General features: G+C 41.2%; 1 protein-coding gene across 3 annotated transcripts in view; it reads left to right on the top strand.

The window, feature by feature from the left end:
* slc6a5 (solute carrier family 6 member 5) overlaps nt 1-23,541 on the top strand; it is a 30,472-nt gene extending 6,931 nt beyond the window's left edge. For 2 of the 3 annotated variants that reach the window (XM_039796061.1, XM_039796062.1), the window contains 11 exons: nt 371-521; nt 1,270-1,402; nt 3,939-4,073; nt 5,316-5,419; nt 6,331-6,455; nt 6,687-6,799; nt 10,427-10,558; nt 10,954-11,053; nt 12,521-12,621; nt 17,107-17,274; nt 19,086-19,241. In XM_039796061.1, coding sequence (XP_039651995.1) covers nt 371-521; nt 1,270-1,402; nt 3,939-4,073; nt 5,316-5,419; nt 6,331-6,455; nt 6,687-6,799; nt 10,427-10,558; nt 10,954-11,053; nt 12,521-12,621; nt 17,107-17,274; nt 19,086-19,241 — 1,418 coding nt within the window. Of the gene's footprint in view, nt 1-370; nt 522-1,269; nt 1,403-3,938; nt 4,074-5,315; nt 5,420-6,330; nt 6,456-6,686; nt 6,800-10,426; nt 10,559-10,953; nt 11,054-12,520; nt 12,622-17,106; nt 17,275-19,085 lie in introns of all 3 variants that reach the window. The other variant, XM_039796060.1, reaches the window with a different exon arrangement.
* The last annotated feature ends 410 nt before the right edge of the window (nt 23,542-23,951 follow it).

Raw genomic sequence — 23,951 nt, 5'->3', positions numbered from 1 at the left:
AGCTCTTTTGTGTTCACACTTTGTCCGATGTGTCTGCGTGAAAAACTGTCCAGTCAAAAGAAAAAAACTGGTTTTCTTATCTTATCTTTCCTGAAGTATCAGAAACGAGGCACAGATTCAGTATAATCATTTCTGTTATTCACATCTGGCTATATGTCAAAAAGAACCCAAATCTAACACGGCTGGGTCCAGTTTTCACTGAGGATCCACGCTGCTGTCTACACAGCAGCCCTCCTGTCAGCGCTCCCCTGGGTGGAGTGGGAGCACTTTGCTTTCAGTGTGAAAACCTGAGCGGACAGTAGGCTCTGTCCCACAGCAGCACCCTGCCAGTCTCTCCCAGTTGACGTGTGTTGGTTTCTGATTGGAACAGACACGTGCATCCTGCGGGACAGAAACATCACCTCCATCAAGAACTCCACGTTCTGTCTGTCCGCAAACACTGTTGGAAACCTGACCAAACTGTTAAACATGACTGTGGACAGCAACAAGACCTACGTCAGCCCCAGTGAGGAGTACTTCAAGTGAGTGTAGCTTCTGTTTGATGGAAAACAGACAGAATTTAAATTTAATAGAGGCAAAAAAACAAACGTGAGATGTAGCCTACAGTTTAGTTTACAGGTCTAATGTCCACACTTCTTATTATGTCCACAGATGAGAGATACATTTAGATATATATATTTTTTCAGTTACTCTTCTCCTGCAGATGTTTGGCTTTCTAGGGTCTTTGAAACTGTATCACCTGGCTGCAGCAAAAGGTTTACACTTAGTATTGCTCAGACCAGGCTTGGTCATAATGATAATAGATAATAATGTTTTGACCAGTTGCTTTTGAAAGGGTTTCACAAAGCCATGCGTCAACATTTTCGGTCTAGAAGAGGACCTTAAAATCTTTGAATTTAACACACAAACAGAAACTAGAGTTTTCCAACAGTTTCAGCTGTGTTTTCCTAGCATTCCTAGAAATCTTCTTTTCAAACACATGTACAATCTGCCATTGCAGTAAAAGTACAGGTGCTTTCCATTAAAAAACAACTAAGTATTACAACTACAACTCAACAAAATACGAAACAAACTGAATGTGAGGCAGTCTCTTGAAAGAAGACAGAATAAGGCAACCCTCTGCAAGAGAATGAAGATAAATAAGACCTGATGATATATAAATTATTGAGTCAAGTTCATTTGCACAGATTTATATGGTATGTAATTGCATTACATTTACGTTTATTGAGATTTTCAGGCTGAGTTTTGCTGTTTGAATCCTACCTGCAGGTACAATGTGTTGCACATCTCTAAAGGAATCGAATATCCAGGAGACATCCGCTGGCCTCTGGCAGGCTGTCTGCTCCTGGCCTGGCTCATCGTCTATGCCTCTTTAGCCAAAGGAATCAAGTCATCAGGAAAGGTAACGCAACACACAGACTCCTCAAACCAGACCTCTAATCTCTCTGCTGTTGCCACCAGAAGAACAACTGTGGGTGCCTTCCCTTCCCCTCCGTGATTAAAGTGCCCCCTAGTGATGAAATGTGGCACATAACAGTATAAGGAGTGAGCCCTGCATGTCTTCAGCAAGGGAACCCCTCACGTTTAAATTGCTGTTACCAAGATTTGGGTTCTCACAGCCTTTTTCTGTTTTGGATCTACTGTACCTCAGATGCTCAGATTCATTCATCTTTGAATACCATCTTTTATACGTGATAAATGTGGAGAAACTTGATTTTGATTTCTTGTCAGCCTTTGATTTTTTGTTTATAACTTTTGTTACTTAAAATTGTTTAGGGCATATGAATAATTCTTTTTAAACTAAGAAGCTAAAAACAACAACACCTAAATACTTTTGTAGATTCTAGAAGATTCAGATTCAATTAGCAGGTTGGATTCTGGACAAACCCCAACCCTATTGTTGCCACAATGAAAAATATGTTAGTCGTTTTTTTTCACAGGGCAACAGTGCAAATGAACAAGCATTAAAAGCAGATAATTAACAGACTTTAACCATCCATTTAGCATCTCTGGGCAGCAGGGTTTCTTGCCTGAGCACGCCCACAGAATCTAACCAGCGCAATTTTGCATTGCAATGGATTGTCAGATACTCTTCATGCTGGATGCAATATCTTTATGCTTTTGCTGGAAGAGAAGAGAGAAAGGGAATGGTGGCCTAAAGGTTAGAGAAGCGAGCTTGTGACCGGGAGGTCACAATCCCCAGACCGACAGGATCAAATCTGGGTGGGGAAAGTGAAAGAGCAGTGCTTGTCCCTCTCTCATTACCACCACTGAGGTGCCCTTGAGCAAGGCCCTTAACCCCAACTGCTCCAGTGGAGCTGCTCAGTGGCCAGCAGATCAGACTGTGTCGTACTGGGCAGCTTCCAGGTATGAATGTGAATGTGATCAGGGTGTTCCTGCAAAAGAGAGGCTTCATCTCAGTGAACCTTCCCCTGAATAGAAAAGTAAAAAAAAATAAAAAATACTCCCTACATCATTTAAAATTAGAGCTTTGATGGACATGTTTCATCTGGGCATTTTGTGGATCTATTTTCCTCTGTTGACTGAGGAGAGACAACATGCAGAAGGCAACATTTTACAGTGTACTGATTGCACCTGGGATTTAGAGATGATTCAGATTGAATTGTTGTATAATGTTGCCCCCTACTGGACATAGATGTGACACACACTGTGGTAACATTTAGACACCTCCGTTGGCATAGTTAACATTTACGTATATATTGACTATTTAGACAGCACCAACAGAGTTGCATTTCTCGTCACTTTTTATTTTAGGGGACTGTGTGTGTGTGTGTGTCAAAAGTTACTTATTTCATTGTAATGCAGCTGCAGAAATGCTTTGACAACCAGGGCTGTAGTACTTAAGTCCGGACTCGGACTTAGGTCCGGACTCAAGGCGTTTTTCCATTGTCTCGGACTCGTCTTGGACTCGTTGGTATTTGGACTCGGACTTCTCTCGTACTCGGGCATTGGACTCGCCAAATATTCTAGTTGATCTTGAGCTAGTCCAGCACTATATGCTTTTTGTTCTAAAGTAACTTCCTCCTTCAAAACAAAACCATTGATAGAGCATGCTCGTTCAGAAAACTGGTATAAGTTTAATTCAAAATCCATCTAGAACAGACATTGAGATTGGTCGCCTGGTGTACGCCTGGCTGCATCATATACCTCAATCATCAGGTGTCCATCATTTTCATTTTGGCCACAGACACAATGTCAGCAAACACTTTGTACTATGAGTTCTTCAGTAGGTAATAAGTTCAAAAATCGGAACATTTCCATTTTATATTTAAAGTAAATGATATGGCCTAATTTGATCCTATATTGTGTTACTCTGCACTTTTTGATTATTACAAATAATAAAGCAAAATTATCATCTTAAAGTAGAAGATATACTGTCTCTCACATCACATAAATTATGAACAGGTGATTAAGTGGTCTTGAAGAGAACAAAGGTGGATTTGATTACAGCTCTGTTGACAACTCTTACATGTGCATTAGGGACACTTAGGAACCTCACGTTTCATGATCTATATGTGGAAAAAATCAAATGTGGAAAACACTGTTGCTGTGAAAAGGATGAGAGAAATATGATTGTTTCTTGTATTACAAAGTTACTATTTGTTTTGATCAACAGACACAGGAAATAATCCCTCAAAAACATGTTGCCTAAGAAACCTTCCAGTTATGGTAGGGCATTTTTGTCATAGCTAAATTAAGTTTATGTCGGACGCTGTGATGACTACTAAAAATGACAAAAAATGAATGAATGTGAATGTTGCAGAAAAGGGAAAAATTAAAACGGAATATATGGTCTCAAGAACCTCTGATTTCCAGTGTATTGCTTTAGTAAGCAAGTATTACCTTTATTTATGACATGTTTGTCCCAGTCTCCTTCGCCCCTTCATTTTGCCTCATCATGTCTCCTCTCTGCTCAGGTTGTGTATTTCACAGCCACGTTTCCCTACGTGGTGCTGGTCATCCTGCTGATCAGAGGAGTGACCCTACCCGGTGCCTTCAACGGTATCCTCTACTTTATCACACCAAAGTGGGAGAAACTGAGTGATGCAAAGGTACGTGTCGCTCACTCGTTTAATTCAACCATAGTCTATATCCACGACGTTTCATTTCCGGGATTGTTCAGGTGCCGCCGGAAATTCCGCCAAATGTCCCTCATTTTGGCCGGATGTCCGTCATCTTCCTCTTTCTTTGTGTTATAATTCTAAACTCCAGTGGATTTATGAAGACTGTGGTTAACTGCTCCTCAGATCTCTGCAGGGTAAATCCAGACAGCTAGCTAGACTGATTCAAGATCTGTCCAATCTGAGTTAACTTTTGAACGTACACACGTTCCACCAAAACAAGATCCTTCCCGAGGCTATTTTGCAGAGGCACCGTGGCTCCGTCTGGCGCTTAGCACAGCCCATGACGATTGTGATTGGTTTAAAGAAATGTCAATAAACCATTCTTCTGCCATCCCGGAATGCCGTGTGGACTAGCCAGACCCTCCTCTGCAGCGCTGTGGAGGAAGATCTGGCAATGCGAGACTAGTCTATATCCATGACGTTCCACTTCCAGGATTGCTTCGTTGGCCTCTGAAATTCCGCCGGATTTCACTCATTTCAGCCGGATGTCCGTTACCTTCCCTTTTTTTTGTGTTGGAATTTTAAACTCCGTTGGATTTCTGAGGACTATGTTTAACTGCTCCTCAGATCTCTGCAGGGTAAATCCAGACAGCTAGCTAGACTATCTGTCCAATCAGAGTTTTCTGTTGTACGACTAAAACAACTTTTGAACGTACAACAAGTTCCTTCCCGAGGCTATTTTGCAGAGACACCACAGCTTTTCCCGGTGCTTAGCGCCGCCTATGACGATTGTGATTGGTTTAAAGAAATGCCAATAAACCAGAGCACATTTTTCTCCCATCCCGGAAACAAAATTACGAATCCCACTATGGCCACGCCAAGACCCTGCCTACGAAGCAGCTCGATTGGTTGGGGTTAGACATTTCACCTCGAGTGGTTAAGATTAGGGTTAGGTGATTGGTCAGGGGATAGGACCTGTACGTGTAAGCATGGACGCCTGGCCAATTGTAGTGTGTGAATGCTATTGAAGGGCGGGTCTTGGCGTGGCCATAATGGGATTCGTAATTTCGCATCCCGGAATGCTGTGTGGAGTAGCCAGACCCTCCTCCGCAGCGCTGTGGAGGAAGGTCTGGCAAAGTGAGACTAACGCGAGACTAATTCAACCATGATGTGCTTTGCACTGTCCTTTCCTGCTCTTTACCCGCAGCTCTTTCTCTCCTCCTTTGTCAGGTGTGGAAAGACGCAGCCACTCAGATCTTCTTCTCTCTGTCGGCTGCTTGGGGGGGCCTCATCACACTCTCTTCCTACAATAAGTTCCACAATAACTGCTACAGGTAAACACACAAAAGGTAAACCACCAAACGGTCACCATAGACACACTGTATCTGTATGTCTGATAGAAATGTCAATAATAAATGTGACTCTTTGCAGCCAGCAGTTCAGTGTTTCTCTCATGTCCTCTCACCTGAAGCTTTCCCCCCTCTGTGTTTAAAATCACGGAAATACTGTTGTGTGTGTGTTTTTTTTTTCCAACTTTATTTTTCTATATTGTATTTTATTTATCACACTCTCACTCAGTTCAAAACATATGAGGGTATTTTTTTTATTGGAAACACCTGAACGCACAAAACATTTGGTCTCTTGTGTGGTGAAAACCAGATTTTTGGAAAATATGCTGCATGCTAATACATATAAGAAAAGAAAATGGGTAGACATTTTTTTCTCCATGTAAACACAACTCAATGAAATGAGCAAATGAAAGCGGAGTTGTTTCTACATGTGTAGAAAACATATAAATTATCTTTACATGGTTATACAAATTCTATTGAAATACCATCAATAAAGCATCCATTCAAATATTACACGCACGTGCTTAATACAACAACCCTGCATAAATATAAAATAAAATAAAATTTGTTGGACTAGTTTAAATTACAAGGTGTGGCTGTTAAAAAAATGTTTCACCAGGTAAACGAAAAAATTGAAACATTTTACAGTACAAAGCACTACACCCCCTTGTGTACACCATCTGTAAACACCTTTAGAGCTCTCTATTTGCAGTATTTATTCCTGCCACCAGATAGCGCCATTACATTTCTTGTCCTGTATCAAATAAAAGAGCTTTAATACTGTACATCACTTGTTATATTTAGCATGTTTTGAATAGTTCTGCACTATTTTAGTCACTACAGCAGGTATTTGCTTATATAGCTTTTGTTTCTCTCTATCCTCTTTTCCCCTGCAGGGATACTATTATTGTGACATGTACAAACAGTGCCACCAGTATATTTGCTGGGTTTGTCATCTTCTCGGTCATTGGTTTCATGGCACATGAGTTGAAAGTGCCGATAGAGAAGGTGGCAGATGAAGGTAAGATACCAAAGCAGCAGGCAGCAGCAGTGGGCCGGCGCTGCTCACATACACACACACACACACACACACACACACACACACACACACACACACACACACACACACACACACAGAAATTTGATCTGCTGTGGAGAGGGTGTGTTAGCATCCTCATTCACACGTGTGTGTGTGTGTGTGTGTATGTGTGTGTGTGTGTGTGTGTGTTGTGTGTGTGTGTGTGTGTGTCAGGTCCTGGCATAGCGTTCGTGGTGTATCCAGAGGCTCTGACCAGACTTCCCCTGTCTCCTTTTTGGGCGATCATCTTCTTCCTCATGCTCCTGACTCTTGGCCTGGATACCATGGTAACCACTGCTTCCTCAATGTGTGTGTGTGTGTGTGTGTGTGTGTGTGTGTGTGTGTGTGTGTGTGTGTGTGTGTGTGTGTGTGTGTGTGTGTGTGTGTGTGTGTGTGTGTGTGTGTGTATTATCGTCTACACTTAGGTGGCTCACATGTCCTCATAATAAAGATGAGGAAAATCCTCCAGAGTAAGGATATTTTACAGTTAAGTGCCAGCTTTAAAGACACAATCTGACATTAGGGATTTGAGACAAGCAATAGCGTCTGGGCTCACTCCAACTGTTCATAAATCAGCAATCTTCACTAACTCCTGGGAAAAATATCCGTCTCTTTATCTGCTACATGTTTCACATTCTTCACCAGCTACTTGCTTAATTTGTTGTTTGGTGCTGGGCAGGTATTGTACGGTGGGTTTATCGTGGCAGTTTGTTTGGTAAAAACAGCTGCCTGCTGCATGATGAAAGCACTAAAGACTAAACCAAACCGTAAATGTGCAGTAAAACTATAATAAAGCGCTAACTGTGGTGGAATTTCCAGAAACACCATGTTGTGGGATAAGCACACAAAGGGAAAACTTAGGTAACATCAGGTCATTCATAGGTCACAGGTTAGGGAAAAAAACGAGAATATTCGGCCAGTCTCTGATAACCAAACCTGTTCATGTGTAATTATGTTTGCCTCTCTACCGATACAAAGAGTGTAGACAGCTGTATGATGAGGGAATGTTTTGTTTCAGGACTGTCTCCTTTTAGATTACCCCCAAAAAACTTCCCCCCCCCCTTTCTTTCCCCAATTAAATTTGAAGGAACATCCTGTGGGAGTCACTGGTGTCTCAAAATGGTGGAGTCTCAGTGGTGTTATTAGAACAGTATTAGAAAGAGGTTGAACATAGTCAGTGAATTCATACATATGAGTGTCAGTGTTCATTTCTAAAAAGCATTTGTAAATTCATTTTCTGGGTGTTGGTGAAGATCTCTTAGTTTCATAACATCAGCAACCTTTATGTCAGTAACGAGAGTTTCAAAGTAAACACTCAACTTTGGTAGCGGCATCCAGCTATGTATAAATGCTACACGCATTGACCCAATTAACATAATTACCCATACACACCACCCGTTGTGACTGATTTCAGATGAAGCGCTAAACTCTCCAGGTACTTGAGCGCAATGGGGGAGGGGTCTGTGTGATTAGAGTGAGATTAAGTTGACCTTAAAGTTTTGCAAAAGCAACAACACTAAATTTGTGTACATTTAACTTTGAGTACAATGTACAGTACATACAATCAAGTAAGGATTTTTCACTATTGTATGACATTGTGTAGACTACATAATCACAAAAATATTGTGGAGATTAGTGGAAATAATCAAAACTGCTTTAGCCAGTTTCTGTGAGGCTATAAATATATATTTATGGACTTTTACAATGTTTAATTATAATGAATTCATAAATTAATCAATCTGAAAAAGTTATTGTAAATGTGTTGCTAACATATGCATTTACATGATACACTAAGAAACTCAATATGAGAAAAAGAATATTAAATGGACCAATTAATAATTCTATTTCCTTATTCTGCCTTTAGGTTATTAATTAATAATTGCATTTTAAAATGTAGTCACAAAATATATTTTTTTCTTTCTAAAGGCTTACTGTTTACTCTCTGAAATGTTTTTGCTTATGGAAAATAAATTGAAACAATAATCCTATCCTATACACTTTTAAAACTTTACTAATCAATATTTTATACTGTATATTAACAATGGATCAAATGCCTATGTGTGATGTGAAGGGGGTTCCCCTCATAGTAACAAACCCACTGGGACTTATCACACAACTCTGCTGTTCCCTTCAGCTTTAAGGATCTGTTTTGGTTTAACTGCAAACGCTCCCCTCATCAACCTTGTTTTCAGCATCATAAACCCACTGTACACTGCATGCCAGCAAACAGACTAAGTTAGAACTTAGCTAATGAATAACATGGAGCATTAAGCATCTGAAGAGACAGATATTCCCTGGTTTAGGAGACTAAATTTAAGCTCACGAGAGTGAATATTCACCACATCGCCACAAACATGATCTTAAATGATTGATAATATGGCTCTGTATCTGCTGGATGTGTAAATAAGTCTGCCACAATAACTTCATAGCATGTCAATATTGTGTTTCCAGCTTGTTTTGCTGCTTTAAAGGTGCTGTTGGTAGGATTGTGAAGATCCAGGATTTAGCCAAAGAATTTGAACATTGACAACTTCTCAGTCCCTCCCGCCCTTTCTGCTAAAGCCCAAACGGTCTCCTAAGCCCCTCCCCCCACGAGGGAGAATGAATGCATGTGCCTGAGCAGTGATTGACACGCAGTTAGACACCCCACCCCTGGCCCTGATTGGTGCATCTGAACAGGGAGCTGTGGATTTTGCAAATCACACTAGATTGCCAGAGGAGCCGGATTTTTTTTTTTTTTAATTACCTGCTTAATGTAGTTCTACTGGAACATAGGGTCAGTTTCAGCAAATATGACAGAAAGTTAGTTTTATAAGTCTTACTTACTGCACCTTTAAGTAGCCAAACAAATCGGCCAATACATTTTTAAAGTGCCTTCCTTTTCAGTACAACCCATGCACAACTACTCTTCTAAGTTGCAAAAACTTTAAATGTGTCACTCACTGCACTGATTAATTCCTGTTGTTACTTCAGTGAACAAACACTTCAGTCTCCGGGATGTTTTCAAAGTTCAGAGCACCTCCAGATACAATCCTGGGCAAACAATTCCAGCTAAAACACCAACTCCTTTAAGTGCACCGTGATGCTCCTGAGCCGAGCAGAGGCCACAGCGGCACATTAAGACACAAGTCAACAGTAACAGTAAACGATGATGTTACTTTGCCTTGGCAGCGGGTGCTCAGAGGAGAGGGCTGGTGGCTTTGTTGTAGAAAGCAGCTAGGCGGTAATAGGCTTGGGATGTTGACGGGAAATTAGTTTTGGGAGCTCAGGAGGAAGTAGAGGAGTGGAGAGGAGGCAGATAGCTCGGTGCCAATGGGTTTCTTCATTACGCACACACATACACACAAACTATACCAACCTCACTCAATTTGCCTGTTTGTATATTCATCCACTGCTCTCCTCTGGGTTCTGAGCCATCATCATGTTACATTGGCTAATGAAATCTTCTCCTCCTCAGGATTAGGATAATGTTCTTTATTTGTTTTAGAAATAAATGAAATTACGGCAAAAAATGTGTTTATTGGATGAATTGAAGAAAAACGGCTCACAACGCTGGATACTGAATTCCTACAGCAGCAGCTGCTCTGATACAAATGAGGAAAACCTGCTGACTCGAGGCTTTTCAGTTGAAACGCTGCTGCAAACTGGGCTAAATGGACAATTTTCAGTAATTCTGTAGTGGAGACAGCCAATCATGATATGCTGAACTTTTGATAATTAAACTTAAGCCACGTTTTTTTTTGTTTTTTTTTCAGGCAAAATTCAATTTAAGCAACTCAGGCAAAATCCAATTTAAGCAATGTCTTGATTAAACATATTTCATCATACTTAGTGATGAAATAAATTGACTTTTCCCACCCTTATCTCCTCTTTTTCTCTGGTTCATTTTCCTTCCTTCCTCATCTCCATCCCAGTTTGCCACCATTGAGACCATCGTAACCTCCGTGTCCGACGAGTTCCCCAAATACTTGAGGAAACACAAACCTCTCTTCACCCTGGTCTGCTGCGCCAGCTTCTTCATCCTGGGCTTTCCCATGATCACAGAGGTACGACACAAAAACACACATCTATATACACATTGGTGGAACACCACGGTCACTCCCCGCGCGCCCTGCGACTTTCTTTGAATAAGTCGACAGATTTCTGCATGTGGAAGTGAATTCTCGCAGCCTTCAGAGGACAGGCTCCCTGAGTGGAACAAGAGAGACAGAGTCTTATTAAAATCCTCCCAGACAGCTTCAGAGGGCAAAATCCAGCCTAAAGTGGGATTCATACATGTCGTTTCTTTTGATCCGGAACAAGTCAGTGTGAAAGTTATGACCATGGACAAGTCAGATGTGGAAAAAAGTCAGGGAGGAGGAGGAGAAAGGGGTGTCATTGTAAGATGAAGCCTTGAATTGTTTTTGTAATATATTTTGATTTCTATGTGTGTTTGTGGCAGAGTGGGATGTTCATGCTGCAGTTGGTGGACACATTCGCAGCCTCCTACTCTTTGGTCATCATTGCGATCTGCGAGCTGGTGGGGATTTCCTACCTCTATGGTGAGCACAGCTGATCCTTTTTTTATTTCATGACCTTTGACCAACAAGAATGAAAGTCTGAAGCCCTGCTAGTGGCAACTCCATGCTGCAATGTTAAAGTTACACCCCACAATCAGATATCAAATATCAGATAGTATAACCTCTATCACACCATGGCTGCTCATTCTTCTTTCGTCGACAAGGTGGGGCGTCAAGGTTTATATATTTATATTTTTAGTCCCTCGTGTGGGTCTGGCTCCAAAAGTGCTGGATCATATCACACACTACCATTTGCAGCTCGATAGCATCTTTTGTTAGACCCTCAATGCCTAGTTAAATGCCCGTGGCTTTCAGACTCCATGCCCCCAGTTTGTGATGCAGGCTTTCTATTAAAAATGTGAAGTCTCCAAGCCCAAACCGAGATACCCGCGTGATGTCACTTGAGTAATCCCTTCAGGAGACATTACACTAACTGTCTTCACAGACTACATAAGTCCTCCCTATGACTAGTGAACTGCCTTCGCCATGTACAATTAGTAGTGTGACCCTTAAATGATTTGCCAAACCTAAAATAACGTCATCAGTCTGGGTTTTTAGCAGAGAGGGTTAGTGTCCCATAAGGATAGGAAAATACAAACAATCTGGACGAAACGCAGAATTTTTGTCTTTTGGGGTATAAAAAGTGACCAAATGTAAAGATCTTTTATTTAAATGTCAGCTCATTAAACCACAGCAATTAAACAGCAGCAATTGTTTGAACATAACTGAAAATGAATGCTTTTAATGTTTTAAATTTGGCCACTGTAAATATATATTTTCCATATATTATCCAGAAGTCCTTCATGGAAAGCAATTGTCACTTCCCTCTCTCTGCTGTGTACAACATGTTATTCCAGCCGTGGCCACTAGGGGTCTCTGTTGTAACGTATAAGACACACACACACACACACACACACACACACACACACACACACACACACACACACACACACACACACACACACACACACACACACACACACACACACACACACACACACACACACACACACACAGGCGCAGAGCTCAGGTGTGTGTCAGATGGCTGTTACCAAGGAGCAACGCAAGTGGCGGCTCTCCTCCAGTTTGTCAGAGTATCAGTTCAAGTGACATATTGAAATGATTGTGTGACTCTGCCTCCTCATGTCACTCACTGTTATCCATCAATAAAGTCAGAGCAATGAAGACATCTGCTCTGACATCTGAAGATGCACGCGCACGCACGTACGTGCACACACACACACACACACACACACACACACACACACACACACACACACACACACACACACACACACACACACTCATAAGGATTGATTTAATTTTCTAGTCCTTTTTTTTAGGGACCTTATTAAACCCAGGTCACTCTCTGTGTCTCCTCTTTCTGACTTTCTGTTCTTTTATTTTATTTTATCTCATTTCTCTTCCTTTTTTTTCTTGTCCCTGCAGGTCTGCAGAGGTTTTGCGAGGACATTGAAATGATGGTTGGTTTCCAGCCAAACCGATTCTGGAGAATCTGCTGGGCCTTTGTGACTCCAACCATTCTGACGGTATGTTTGTTTTTGCTCATATCATTCTCTCTCTCTTTCTCTCTCTCTCACTCGCTCACTCACTCACACACACACACACACACACACACACACACACACACACACACACACACACACACACACACACACACACACACACACACACACACATTGACATGTGCGGCTTACATTTTTTCCATTTTCACTGTCGCCTTTCAAGTTCATTGATTTGCAATTGGAAAGGAACAGAGGAGAAATTGCTCCTGTTACACCAAAATCGAAAATTATTTCTTCCTTCCAATTCCTGTCATGTCACAAAGTCTCAAGTTGTTGTTGTTTTTCAAAACAGGCACTGCCAAATAAGATGTCTGTTCAGCCACTGCAAACACACACATACATTTATTTCCAGAGAACACATTTTCTGTATTCTGTGTATACATTCTTATGCACAGGCCTTAGTAGCATGCCAGTGTTGGGCAATTGCCAGCACTCATTTTAGTCATTATATTGGAAACCACTGTAGCTCCAAAGCAGAGCTGAGAGATGACAAATGGAGCAGCAGTCGGGCCAGCAGGTCATCTTGCTGCTCTCGAGGGGGATCCGATTTCCTCAGGGAGCTCATTGATGCCCAACCCCAGGCTAATCTATTTCTGTCTGACTTCTTTTTTTTTTGGTTTGTTTTCATTTTCTTCCTTTTATTCTATTTTTTCAACTCTGTCCCTTTTTGTACTCACTGCTCATTTTACTAAAATGGGAGGAATCTCTATCTGTCTGTCTGTCCTATTATTTATTTTAGTGCAAGATCTTGTGATCTACTAAGGTCATTTTTAATATTAGTGTGTTATGTACACACTGTGTTAGTGTATTGGGAGGGGAACCCTTCCTTTTTATTGCTGTATGGCTGTATTGCTGCTTTCTCGAGAACCACTCATCCAGACAACTTCCCACTGGACACTGCACTTCCTTGGGTCCTGAGCAATATCTGCCATTACATAGGTGCACCCAGGGTGCGATTTTGCAGGGGGGATGCGTGGGATTTCCCCCTTTCTGGTCTACATATCTCTGCTGTATTCCCCCCATCAAATATTCCATATATTATGTACCTAAAATAGAAGGATTTTAAACTAAGTAAAGCTCTGTAACGTGAACAATCCAAGCAGCAGTTGCTGTTTGTGTTTAGCTGCTACAGAGCTCCGGGACGCTGGCTACGACAGTTGTTTAGCCGCCAATAGGTGACTGTGAGTCGGCTACAGGCACCGCCAGATGACGGTCCTTTCAGGGACCGTGGTAGTAGAGTTAAGCAAGAAAAAGTGAGCGTCATGCGGCGATGACAGAAAAGTTTAGGCACCAAAACGACTAGTTGTAGTAGTAGGAAGGAACAAGCTATTCCTGGGTGAAAGTAATTTGTTTTCGTCACAAAGTGAATTACACTATTTAACTTCATAAATAAGTGTTTGGCATGGCTGGCCGAGTGGCACTAAATCCATGGTATTGAAAGGGGTATTAAATTCTTTCATGTTTTGTTTTGTTGTGCATGATCAAAAAACGCGACACTTTTCATGACGCGCACCCTGGTTGCACCCCCCAGCAATGCTAGAATATACTGTACGCCTCATTTGCTAACAGTTAGCTATTTGGGACCAGACTATTTCCGGAAACAAAAAGGCTTTCATTCGGAAAGTTACATCGCTGTTGCATGAAATGTTTTAGTTTGCTACAATGTAACATCTCAGGTCTCTCTTTCTTCTGTATCATTTTTCACTGTCATCCATCCTCTTCTTTATATGGAACAATGGACACAGCTCTGTGTCCTGAGTTCACTGCATTTAATTGGGAAGAAATCAAGTGTACAGTCCTCGTTTATTGCTATAGCAGCGAATACAAGTCTTAAAATGAACATTTGGGCCATTATTTTAAGATTTACAGTTGTTTGTATACTTACCATTGAGGATTTGCATCTCAAAGATGCAGAACCTGGCAAATTATTTAGAAATAAATGACTTAAAGGGGTGATAGAATGCAAAACCGATTTTACCTTGTCATAGTTAATTAATTACAACAGTTAATTAATACACAATGGTCTGAATCATTGGTAGGAAATGACTTAACAACGACAGTGCATAGACTATTTTTTTAGCCTGCAGGAGTTAAAGCAAACAAGAAATTTAAACTCTTAAAGGGGTGGCAGAATGCAAAACCGAGTTTACCTCGCCATAGTTGAATAACGACAGTTTGGAGGGTAAATAGGACATACATAGAACCTCAAAATCCCATTGACACCTCTTTCCTCTGCAAATCTCACAATTTGAAACTGCCGCTGAAAACGGGCAAATCTCAACGAGCCACCGAGTTGACGTCAACTCGTTGGCTCCTCCTCATTTGGCTCTAGTCTCTATCTTTGTCACGCACCTACATTTACATAGGCTACACCACTGATCTGAGATCAGGTAGTCTTCTGAATAGGTCGCGCAGATCTCAGAAATTGTATACATTGTTCATCTGCTGTTTTACCACTAAATTCATTTCAGAGATTTTTTTTATGCGAGAAATCAACTATGTAGAGTTCAAATAAGGGCCGTTTTACGAAAATTGATTGCTAATTGTGTCGGCGTTCAGCGGCCGATGCTGCCTGGTTGCTGCCTCGCCGCCCGGCTTGTCTTCCTTCACAGACCCCAGCCTGCTGTGAGGTAGATGGAGCTCCGTCACGGCCCATGGTGCTCCATACCCGTGCAAATACCCGCAATCTCTTACCACAGGTTCCAGTTAATCTAATAATGGATATGTGTGTTGAGTTATTTAAACAAATGATCTGGGAAATAAACGCCTGTTGTCCGCGAGTCTTATTGATACAGCCCGCGGCTGGATGGAGCTCTATCAATGAGAGCTAGCTAGCCTCCTCTTAGACCTCTGAAATTCACAAAAATGCATTAAATCGGACAAAAGTGTAAACTAAGCTTTGTAAGGCCTTAGGGTAGCTGTGATATACATGCGTGACGAAATTAAAACTGTAAATATACTCTAGTTATGCCGAAAGTGTAGCTAACTAGCCCCGATCTGTACACATAGGATTGAAGGGACACTAGCCGCTAACAAAACCCCTATAATTCATATAAATGCATTAAATTGAAATCGGACACAATTGTTAGCTTTATAAGACCTTGGGGTAGCTGTAATATAAGTGGCGTGATAAAATTCTACCTGTAAATATACTCTAGTTATGCCGGCAGCTGGCAGCCGGACAGATCCGCGGAGATCCGCGCCCCGGTAATCCAGTAACTTTCACTGGGTATGGAGGTTGCGGCTTTCTCGTCAGACTGTGTGGAGCTCCTAAAGTCCTACACGTCTTACCAAATTTGCAATTAGCCATAATTTTTCGTAAAACGACCCATATTTGAGCTTTATATAGTTGATTTCTCGCATAAAAATTCTGAAATATGAGACCTGCTGTCTCGTCAATGTATTTGTATTTGGTTCGCTCAAACCAATCAGCGCGCAGCTCATCTAAATATTCATGAGCATACCATATTTGGAAGAAAAGCTCTTGTTACAAATAGGGCCATATTCACAGGGTAGTTAAGGGCCCATAAAGTAGCAAATGTTACATACCATATTACGAGACCTGTGTGAATTACCCTATATAATCATTCTATCACCCCTTTAAGAAGTTATCACTCAAATTTGCTTTCATAGCTTCCCGCTAGCTTTGGATAAATCATAGAGTGATTGGTTTCCCTAAAGGATTGTGGGGTTTTCAGCCATTATTTGTATTGCACTAGTCAATTTACCTGTGTCATCACTCCAGTATATACAGTAGTATTTGTAGTTGTGAGGAGCATAAAGTTGCAACATAATTTGCAGACTTGTGCCCCAAAGCAAACCAGTCTATACATTGAAAAAGCGATACATGAATGTTGGATTCCAGAACTGGAGGTCATCTTGGTTATTTTCTGCAGCTTGACAGAGACCTTCCAACACAAAACGTACGTGATCTTTCTTATGAAACTGTTCAAAAGACTGAAAATGTTTTCAGTGGTTCTCAAAAGGAAACTAGTGTTTTTATTTTATTTATTTAAAAAATAATGTAAAAAAAAAGTCCTATAAAATCCTACATTTGCAGGTTGTGTTGCATTCTTATAGCACAAGATGGACAGATTTTGCTCTTCAGCTATAAAGATTGTTTCACACATTTGCCTTGTAAGTGAAGTTACAGCCTCACACACCTCATCATTAGAAATTTTGTAGCAGGACACTAATTTAGCATGTGATGAAAATAAACAAAGTGTGCATCTTTCTGTGGATATCTGCAAACACAACTCCATTTGGCAGCTTGTATACTTGTGGAGCTGACCAGTGCAACCACAGCCTTAAACTTGTAGCCACTGAGCAGCTTCACTGAAGCAGAAGCCGAAGTGATGCTGCTCAAGGGCACTGTGGCAGTAGTTTTTGAAGGTAAGAGAGAAAGCATCTCATTTAATGCTCATTTCCTGGTTTCCCGTGTCTGTGCAGGGCATCCTGGGACTCAGTCTGTACCAGTGGAAGGGGATGACGTACGAGGACTACACCTACCCCACCTGGTCCATGGTTATGGGCTGGCTCATGGTCATCTGCTCCGTCATCTGGATCCCCATCATGTTCGGCATTAAGATGTACATCGCCCCCGGAACCTTTATGGAGGTAATAATTGAGACAAAGCCGTGACCAGACATTGTGATGAATGTTTTTGTTTTTGTCTGCCTCACACACATGCACGCGCGCGCTCACATGCGCATCCGCTCACACACACACACTCACACACACACACACACACACTGTCGGAGAAATCAGTTTCATCCTTCGCTCCTAAGCATGGAGAGGCTGGCTGAGTATTAATTTGGAAATTTTTTCGGGAGTCCGGCAGGTCCCTTTTAGATACTCAGATTAAAGGATGATGATCATGATCAGGTCTCTCACGTACCCTCAGCAGCAGCCTCAATCACAGACCATCCTCCAACTTACATTTTAATCTCTTTCCTTTCTGTGACTGTAATAAATGCTGATCATCATAATTTTTACTCATACATTTGGGTGATATTGTATGGTACTGTTACAAAATAACTTCAAACCCACCACAACTTTTGATGATGTTTTGCAAGCAAAGGATACCCAATAACTTTCTTTAAATAGGTTTTAGTCTACATCATCTCAGGGTCTAAAGAGTAGTATTTGCTAGACCTTTCTCCAAAGCGCTGTGGAGTAAGGTCTGGCTACACCACACATACATTCTAGGATAGGAAAAAGAACGCTCTGGGTTGTTTGCATTTCTTTAAACCAATCACAATTGTCTTGGGCGGTGCTAAACTCCGGACGCAGAGACGGTGGCTTTGCAAAAAAAGTCATTTGCACCCCTGAAAAAGAAAACGCCACATACAATATTAAATTAAAGCAGCGATGGACGGGCCCTCGCGCCTCTGCGCGCGAGGGGTTACCGGCGGACTCCGCTCCTTGCGACCGTGCATTCGAGCGGCACTCAGACGCCGCAAATCGTCAACAATGAAAAGGGAACTCCCTGCCGAGTTCAACGATACCTCACACAAGACTCTACGTCATACGGTTCATTAGCTGTGGAAAGGGGCGTGGCTAAAGCATAGGGGGAAGGCCAAACCATTACCAATGAATAAGGAAGTCTCTGCTGAGTTCAATGATATCTCACACAAGGGTCTACATCAAACGGGTCATTAGTTATAAAAGGGGGCGTGGCTTAAGCTGAGGGGGCGGGTCAAACCATCACCGATGAAGAAGGAAGTCTGTGCTGAGTTCAATGACACCTCACACAAGGGTATACCTTAAATGCGGCTATTCGCAAAACCCTTAAAATACGTACATTTTCACCAGACTTGATGCGACTGCCAAATTTGGTGAGTTTTTGAATATGTTAAGCCCCTCAAAAAGGCAATTACTTTGACGGGAAAAAGAAAGAAAGAAAGAAAGAAAGAAACAATAATTCCTTCAGTTTCAGTAGGGCCTTAGCCGCTGTCGGCGCTCGGGCCCTAATGAAGTTAACTGTTCACACAATACAGTAATGTGAGCTGATGGTTAAACGTAATTTGCTCTTACCAGTGTATCGCCGTGTGTACTTTGTCCATAACAAATCCCGCCAAAACATCCCAGTTAGATAGTAAATGCTGTAAACACATTCTTTGCAAATCTTTACAATCATTACCCGAAAGAACCAAGCAGGCCTGCCTTGTTGCACGATCCACATTTTCTTAATTTTTAGTGTGTAGCTTCCTAGCTTGAAGGGTGTTGTTGTTTCTCGAAAGTGAACAGAGTTTGAGAACGTCAACACGCAGAGAGCGGAAGCGGAGGGACTTGTCAGGCAATTATCCTAGAAATGTACTTTTGTGATCCAAGCGAGCTACTGCTAAACAATTCTGTTCCCCATCCCCCCACTACAGATCTCTGTTGTGCTTCCTGTATAAACCCGCTGTGTGCCTCTCCTCTTGCAGCGTCTGAAGCTGGTCTGCTCCCCTCAGCCTGACTGGGGTCCTTTCCTGATGAAACACCGTGGAGAACGCTACAAGAACATGATGGACCCTCTGGGAACCAACTCTCTGGGCCTCAAGCTGCCCCCAAAGGACTTCCAGCTCGGCTCCTACCAGTAGCAGCTGCCCAGGCAGCACCGCACCCACCACCTCCAACCCCTGCAGGGGGCAACGGGAGGGGGGCAACCTCCACCTCTTCTTCTCCCTCCTCCTCTCTCTCTTTCTCCCATCCCTTCCTCACCCTCTTTGCTTCCTGTCTTCCTCCCTGTATCATGGATGTGGAAAAAGCCTAACTTTTCCCTCTTCCTTCTCTTCTTCTTCACCACTTCCTCTCTTCTCTCATGGAGGAGTGGCTGCCCAGGTGGAGTCTACTCCTCCGCTGCTGCTTCGTACTCGGTTAACGGGCTATCATTGCCCCCCACACATGGCCACTGATTACTTCAGAACCCTTCCCAGGGATCTTTATTCCAAGAGAAAATTGTGTCATAAAATGACACAGCTCAGACTGCACTTGCAATATTAGACTCACCATAGCTGCTCCCTATGGAGTCGTGTGTGTATGTGTGAGAGTTTGTGTGTGTGTGTGTGTGTGTGTGTGTGTGTGTGTGTGTGTGTGTGTGTGTGTGTGTGTGTGTGTGTGTGTGTGTGCGTGCCATCATATTTGTGTGCAGAGATAATGAATCATCTTGGTGCAAGCAGACACGCAGGCAAACAAAAAGAAAATTGAACGACAGAGAAGCATTGGTTCAACAAGCTCAGCGGGGATGTGTTTTGTTCCATCCGTGTACAAATTTCCAACGGCAATACAAATAATATCAAAAAAATGTATACAAAAATTCACTGGTATCACATTTTGTTGCTATCCAGCAGTATATATGTATATTCACAATAGCTACAGCTCAGTCGCTCTTGCTTTGTCAAAAATAGATTACAAGATCTGCAATGTGCCTCCTATGTCCCAGTAGAGTAGCAAATGCATCCTGATTGCCACTTTCAGTAGATACACTATGGCCTGGATGACTCTGCAGTACGATAGAAGCTTGGGTCTATTTTTCTCTCTGAACCCGAGGGATCATTTATGAAACCCTCTCTCTTTATCTATTTATTAAGCCGTATTCCTGTTCTCCTTTTATTCTATTATCCTAGAATGTAAAGAACACATTCCTAACATAGGAAACCACTAGAGTAGTCCATCCTTCCTTTAGTGACGTGGCCATTTAACGATTTTGGTCTTGAAAACCTGACCTGATAGTCACTCTGTGCATATATATTTTAGACAGTGTATTTATCTCTGTATGTGTTGTGAACTTGTCAAACCATCTGTGAAAACCATATTTACAATGTGCATCACATCAGTAGAGTAACAGTATAAAATATATAAATATATATATACATATACATACATATACTATATGTATAGCCTTTCAGCAGAGGAGAGAGCTAGCGAGACAGATTGAGAGTGAGTGTGTATATGTGTTCATGTCTCCATGAACCCCATGTTTCTCTTGCTAGCTGTGTAATATTTTGTACAAAGTGTACACTTCTGAAAAAAAACACTTTAAGTAGTAAGTGTGTGTGTGTGTGTGTGTGTGTGTGTGTGTGTGTGTGTGTGTGTGTGTGTGTGTGTGTGTGTGTGTGTGTTGTCTTGTCCTCACAATGTTAGGAGCAGCTGCTATGTGTGAGTAGATGAAGATTAGACAAGAAAATGGCCTCCTTCTTCCCTGGAAGTGTACTTTGTCTCTTGTTGTTTGTGGTAGACCTCCGGAGACCTCTTTGCCATTTCAGACTTATGCCTCTTGCTTCTCTGTGTGTCCTCGTGAAAAACAGGGTCTCAGGTATACTCGATTCTATCCGACTACTCCGGTAGTTGTAGGAATAATAGCATTCAGTGCATAGGAAACAGAGAGTTGAGCCATCCTAATGCTAAATTATATTGAAAGCAGTGTGGAAGTGTGTTGCAAAGGATCAGAATCAAAATACTACTTCCTGACGACCTCAATGCAGCATCACTTCGCTTTTTGCTTGCTATTGCTTTAAAGCGCCTCGCAATGATTGTACGAGTAACTTAACTTATTTTGACCAACTTTGTGCAATGCTAAATTAAGTATCTTGCTTTTTTTATATAAAATAGTTAAATGGAAAAAACAGTAATTAGCCGAGATTAAGTAAGAAAATCTAATTTTGAATGCCTTGAAATCAACTTGGAATTGAATTGGCACTTTGTTGACTGTCGATACACTGCAGTTTTATTTACATATGCAGAAAATTAAAGGCTTTCAGGGACTTTATGGTCATCTTGCTGACATTGTGGTCCATCAGAGTCAGTCAAATTACTGTAATTTAGAACATACTGTGTTAGGTTGTGCTGTCAAGACATCATCCGTGAAAATGAGATCATTTCTGTGGGCGTAAAAAAGTAATCGCCAGATGTAACACCACTCCAATGCCCGGTGCAGCTCAGCAGGCGTCCGACTGGCTTTGCAGCCTCTTTAAATGTGACATGACAGGCAGCCAACTTTTACTTTGTGGGCTGCAAACCAATTACCTTTACAGTAACAGCATGTATCCACTAAGAAGCAATTAGTCCTTTCCACACTTTGAGCACTTGGTTATGCATTTTCATGTTGACACAAAGTCCTGATTGGCTTTATTATGCTTTTAAAACTGCAGGCATTTACTTGTTGAGTGGTTTAAACAGACAGGTATGGATGCAATTACAGTTGCTCAGAGATTTAAGGGTCTCTAAACATTTCTCTAAGCCATGTCTATTCATAATCTTGACATGGAAATAGCACAGATATGATTTAAGAGGTTGTAAACAAATCAATTATTGAGCACAAATGCCCTGTTGTTAAATAGCTTGCTTGCTCCACAGTGTTGCTTTTTTAAGACTTAGTGCATTTAGCTCTATTTGTTCAAATGTGATAATAATGTATGTCTGTGTGTGTGTGTGTGTGCGTGTGTGTGTGTGTGTTTGTCTCTGTATTAGTTTACTGAACTCCACTTAACTGTCAATCAGATGTTTGCATGGCCAGTAGTTCGCTGAAAAAACCAGAGGAGATTTACAGGATTTCTTTTGCTAGGAAGCCTCGGCATGATGCTCCTCTTTCTCTTTTCTGACGGACATCAGGATCTTAGACCAACATTTGTGAACTTGAGCTGGGTAAAACTTTTAACACTAATATGCCTAAAAAAGAATACAAAAAAATCAATCCTATGGCAACCACTCACTTGAGAGCAGGGTGGGGGGGGGGGCTAAGTAGCAGGCTGGCATTTTTAAATCATGTGTTGGATGTAGTGGACAGTGTGCTCTTTGTAGTAAGACTTGAATGATAAAAAGCCTTTTATGACCTGAGATAGATTTAAATGATCTCCTTTAGGGCCACAGCTAAATAGCTATAGGTTGTGTGTTTTGTGTCCCTGTGTTTCCATTTCTACTGGTCTTCTCTGCTTTTGGTTTGGAAAAAAAAACCGGCTTAGGGTTCAGTTAAAACCACATTGCTTCATAAAATATAACACTAAAGAGCTTGCATGTGCAGTTTGTGTTGCTGTAACTCAATGTCCATGTATAGTCATCTTTCTCCTTTCTCTCTCAATAGTATAAGTCTGTGCATGTTTACGTTAGGGAGCTTTTCGTTCTACATAATGTGAAACAGAGGGTTGTCCTTCTTACACAGGAGGAAGAAGAAAAACCAACAGAAAAAGTAACCGTCAATTCGCTTTGCCTGCAAGTCAACTTTGGGCAGTATAGGTAACCAAAGAAAGAAGTACTTTAATTAGGGTTGTCGTGAAAACAGAAAACAAACTTTAGAAGAAAAAAGAAATGTGTCATCTGCGTATAGGAGGTTGAGATACTGCCATCCATATCCCGTGTAGTGTTCCTCGATGTTTGCCAATACGTTACAAAACATCTTCAGGTAACCATTGGCCTTATAGATGTCCTCTTATGGTAGAATATTGTGTGTATTTCAAAAATAACACCACAGAATAGCTTATTGTCTGTCTCATACAGTACCTATATAGTGTTCCTATTGTTATGTATGTTGTGTCTTTTTGGCACTTTATTGTCTGACCTATGAATGCATAGGTTAAATTTCTAATTACTTGAGTAATGTCATATATTTCTGTGTGTTCTATGTGAGGTACTGCTGCCTATGGATATAGATATGTGCCTCCAACAGCCCATGACATCCTTTTGATTTAAAAAATAGAGAGTAGATATATAACAAATATGTTTTAAAATCGGTGTGAGATGTAAAAAAAAAAGAAGAAATATAAATCATATATGTGAAATGCATTTATTTATTTTCAATGTCATCAATCTTTGAGGCCCTACCTCAGATTTTGTATTTATGTATAGAAATGCAATTGGATTATAGTATCTTTGCCAATAATAATATATCGCTATTATATCATGAAATGTATAACCTATGAATCAATAAATAAATGTTATTGTTTTCTTCATTGTCACTGTCTTTTAGAGAAGCCCCCTGCTGTGTAAGTGGAGCTACTGTATGAACAAAATCGACAAGGAAATTAGGTTTGAGACAATAATTCCCCTCTGTGACCTGTCAATCAACTTTTATATTCAGCTGCTAGATATGAAGGCATTGTGGGTGTGTAAAAATGTTACATGCTGTTTGTTGTTTATAGAAAAATCCTGATCAAAGAGGTTGAAAAATATTGAAAAAAAAAGACAATTTGAATTCTCCTGTAGGCATTTGTTTGTGGGTACATACGATGTGCTGCTGAACACCACTGACAGCTCACATGCAGCTTGCATATTTCATGTCAAACTGATTTGCAATTTAAATTAATTTGCATGAAGCA

Source organism: Perca fluviatilis, chromosome 3 (genome assembly GCF_010015445.1).
Source record: "Perca fluviatilis chromosome 3, GENO_Pfluv_1.0, whole genome shotgun sequence".
In the NCBI taxonomy this organism is placed as follows: Eukaryota; Metazoa; Chordata; class Actinopteri; order Perciformes; family Percidae; genus Perca; species Perca fluviatilis.
Note: the sequence above shows the minus strand (reverse complement) of the source record. Positions and strands in the feature narration are given on the sequence as shown.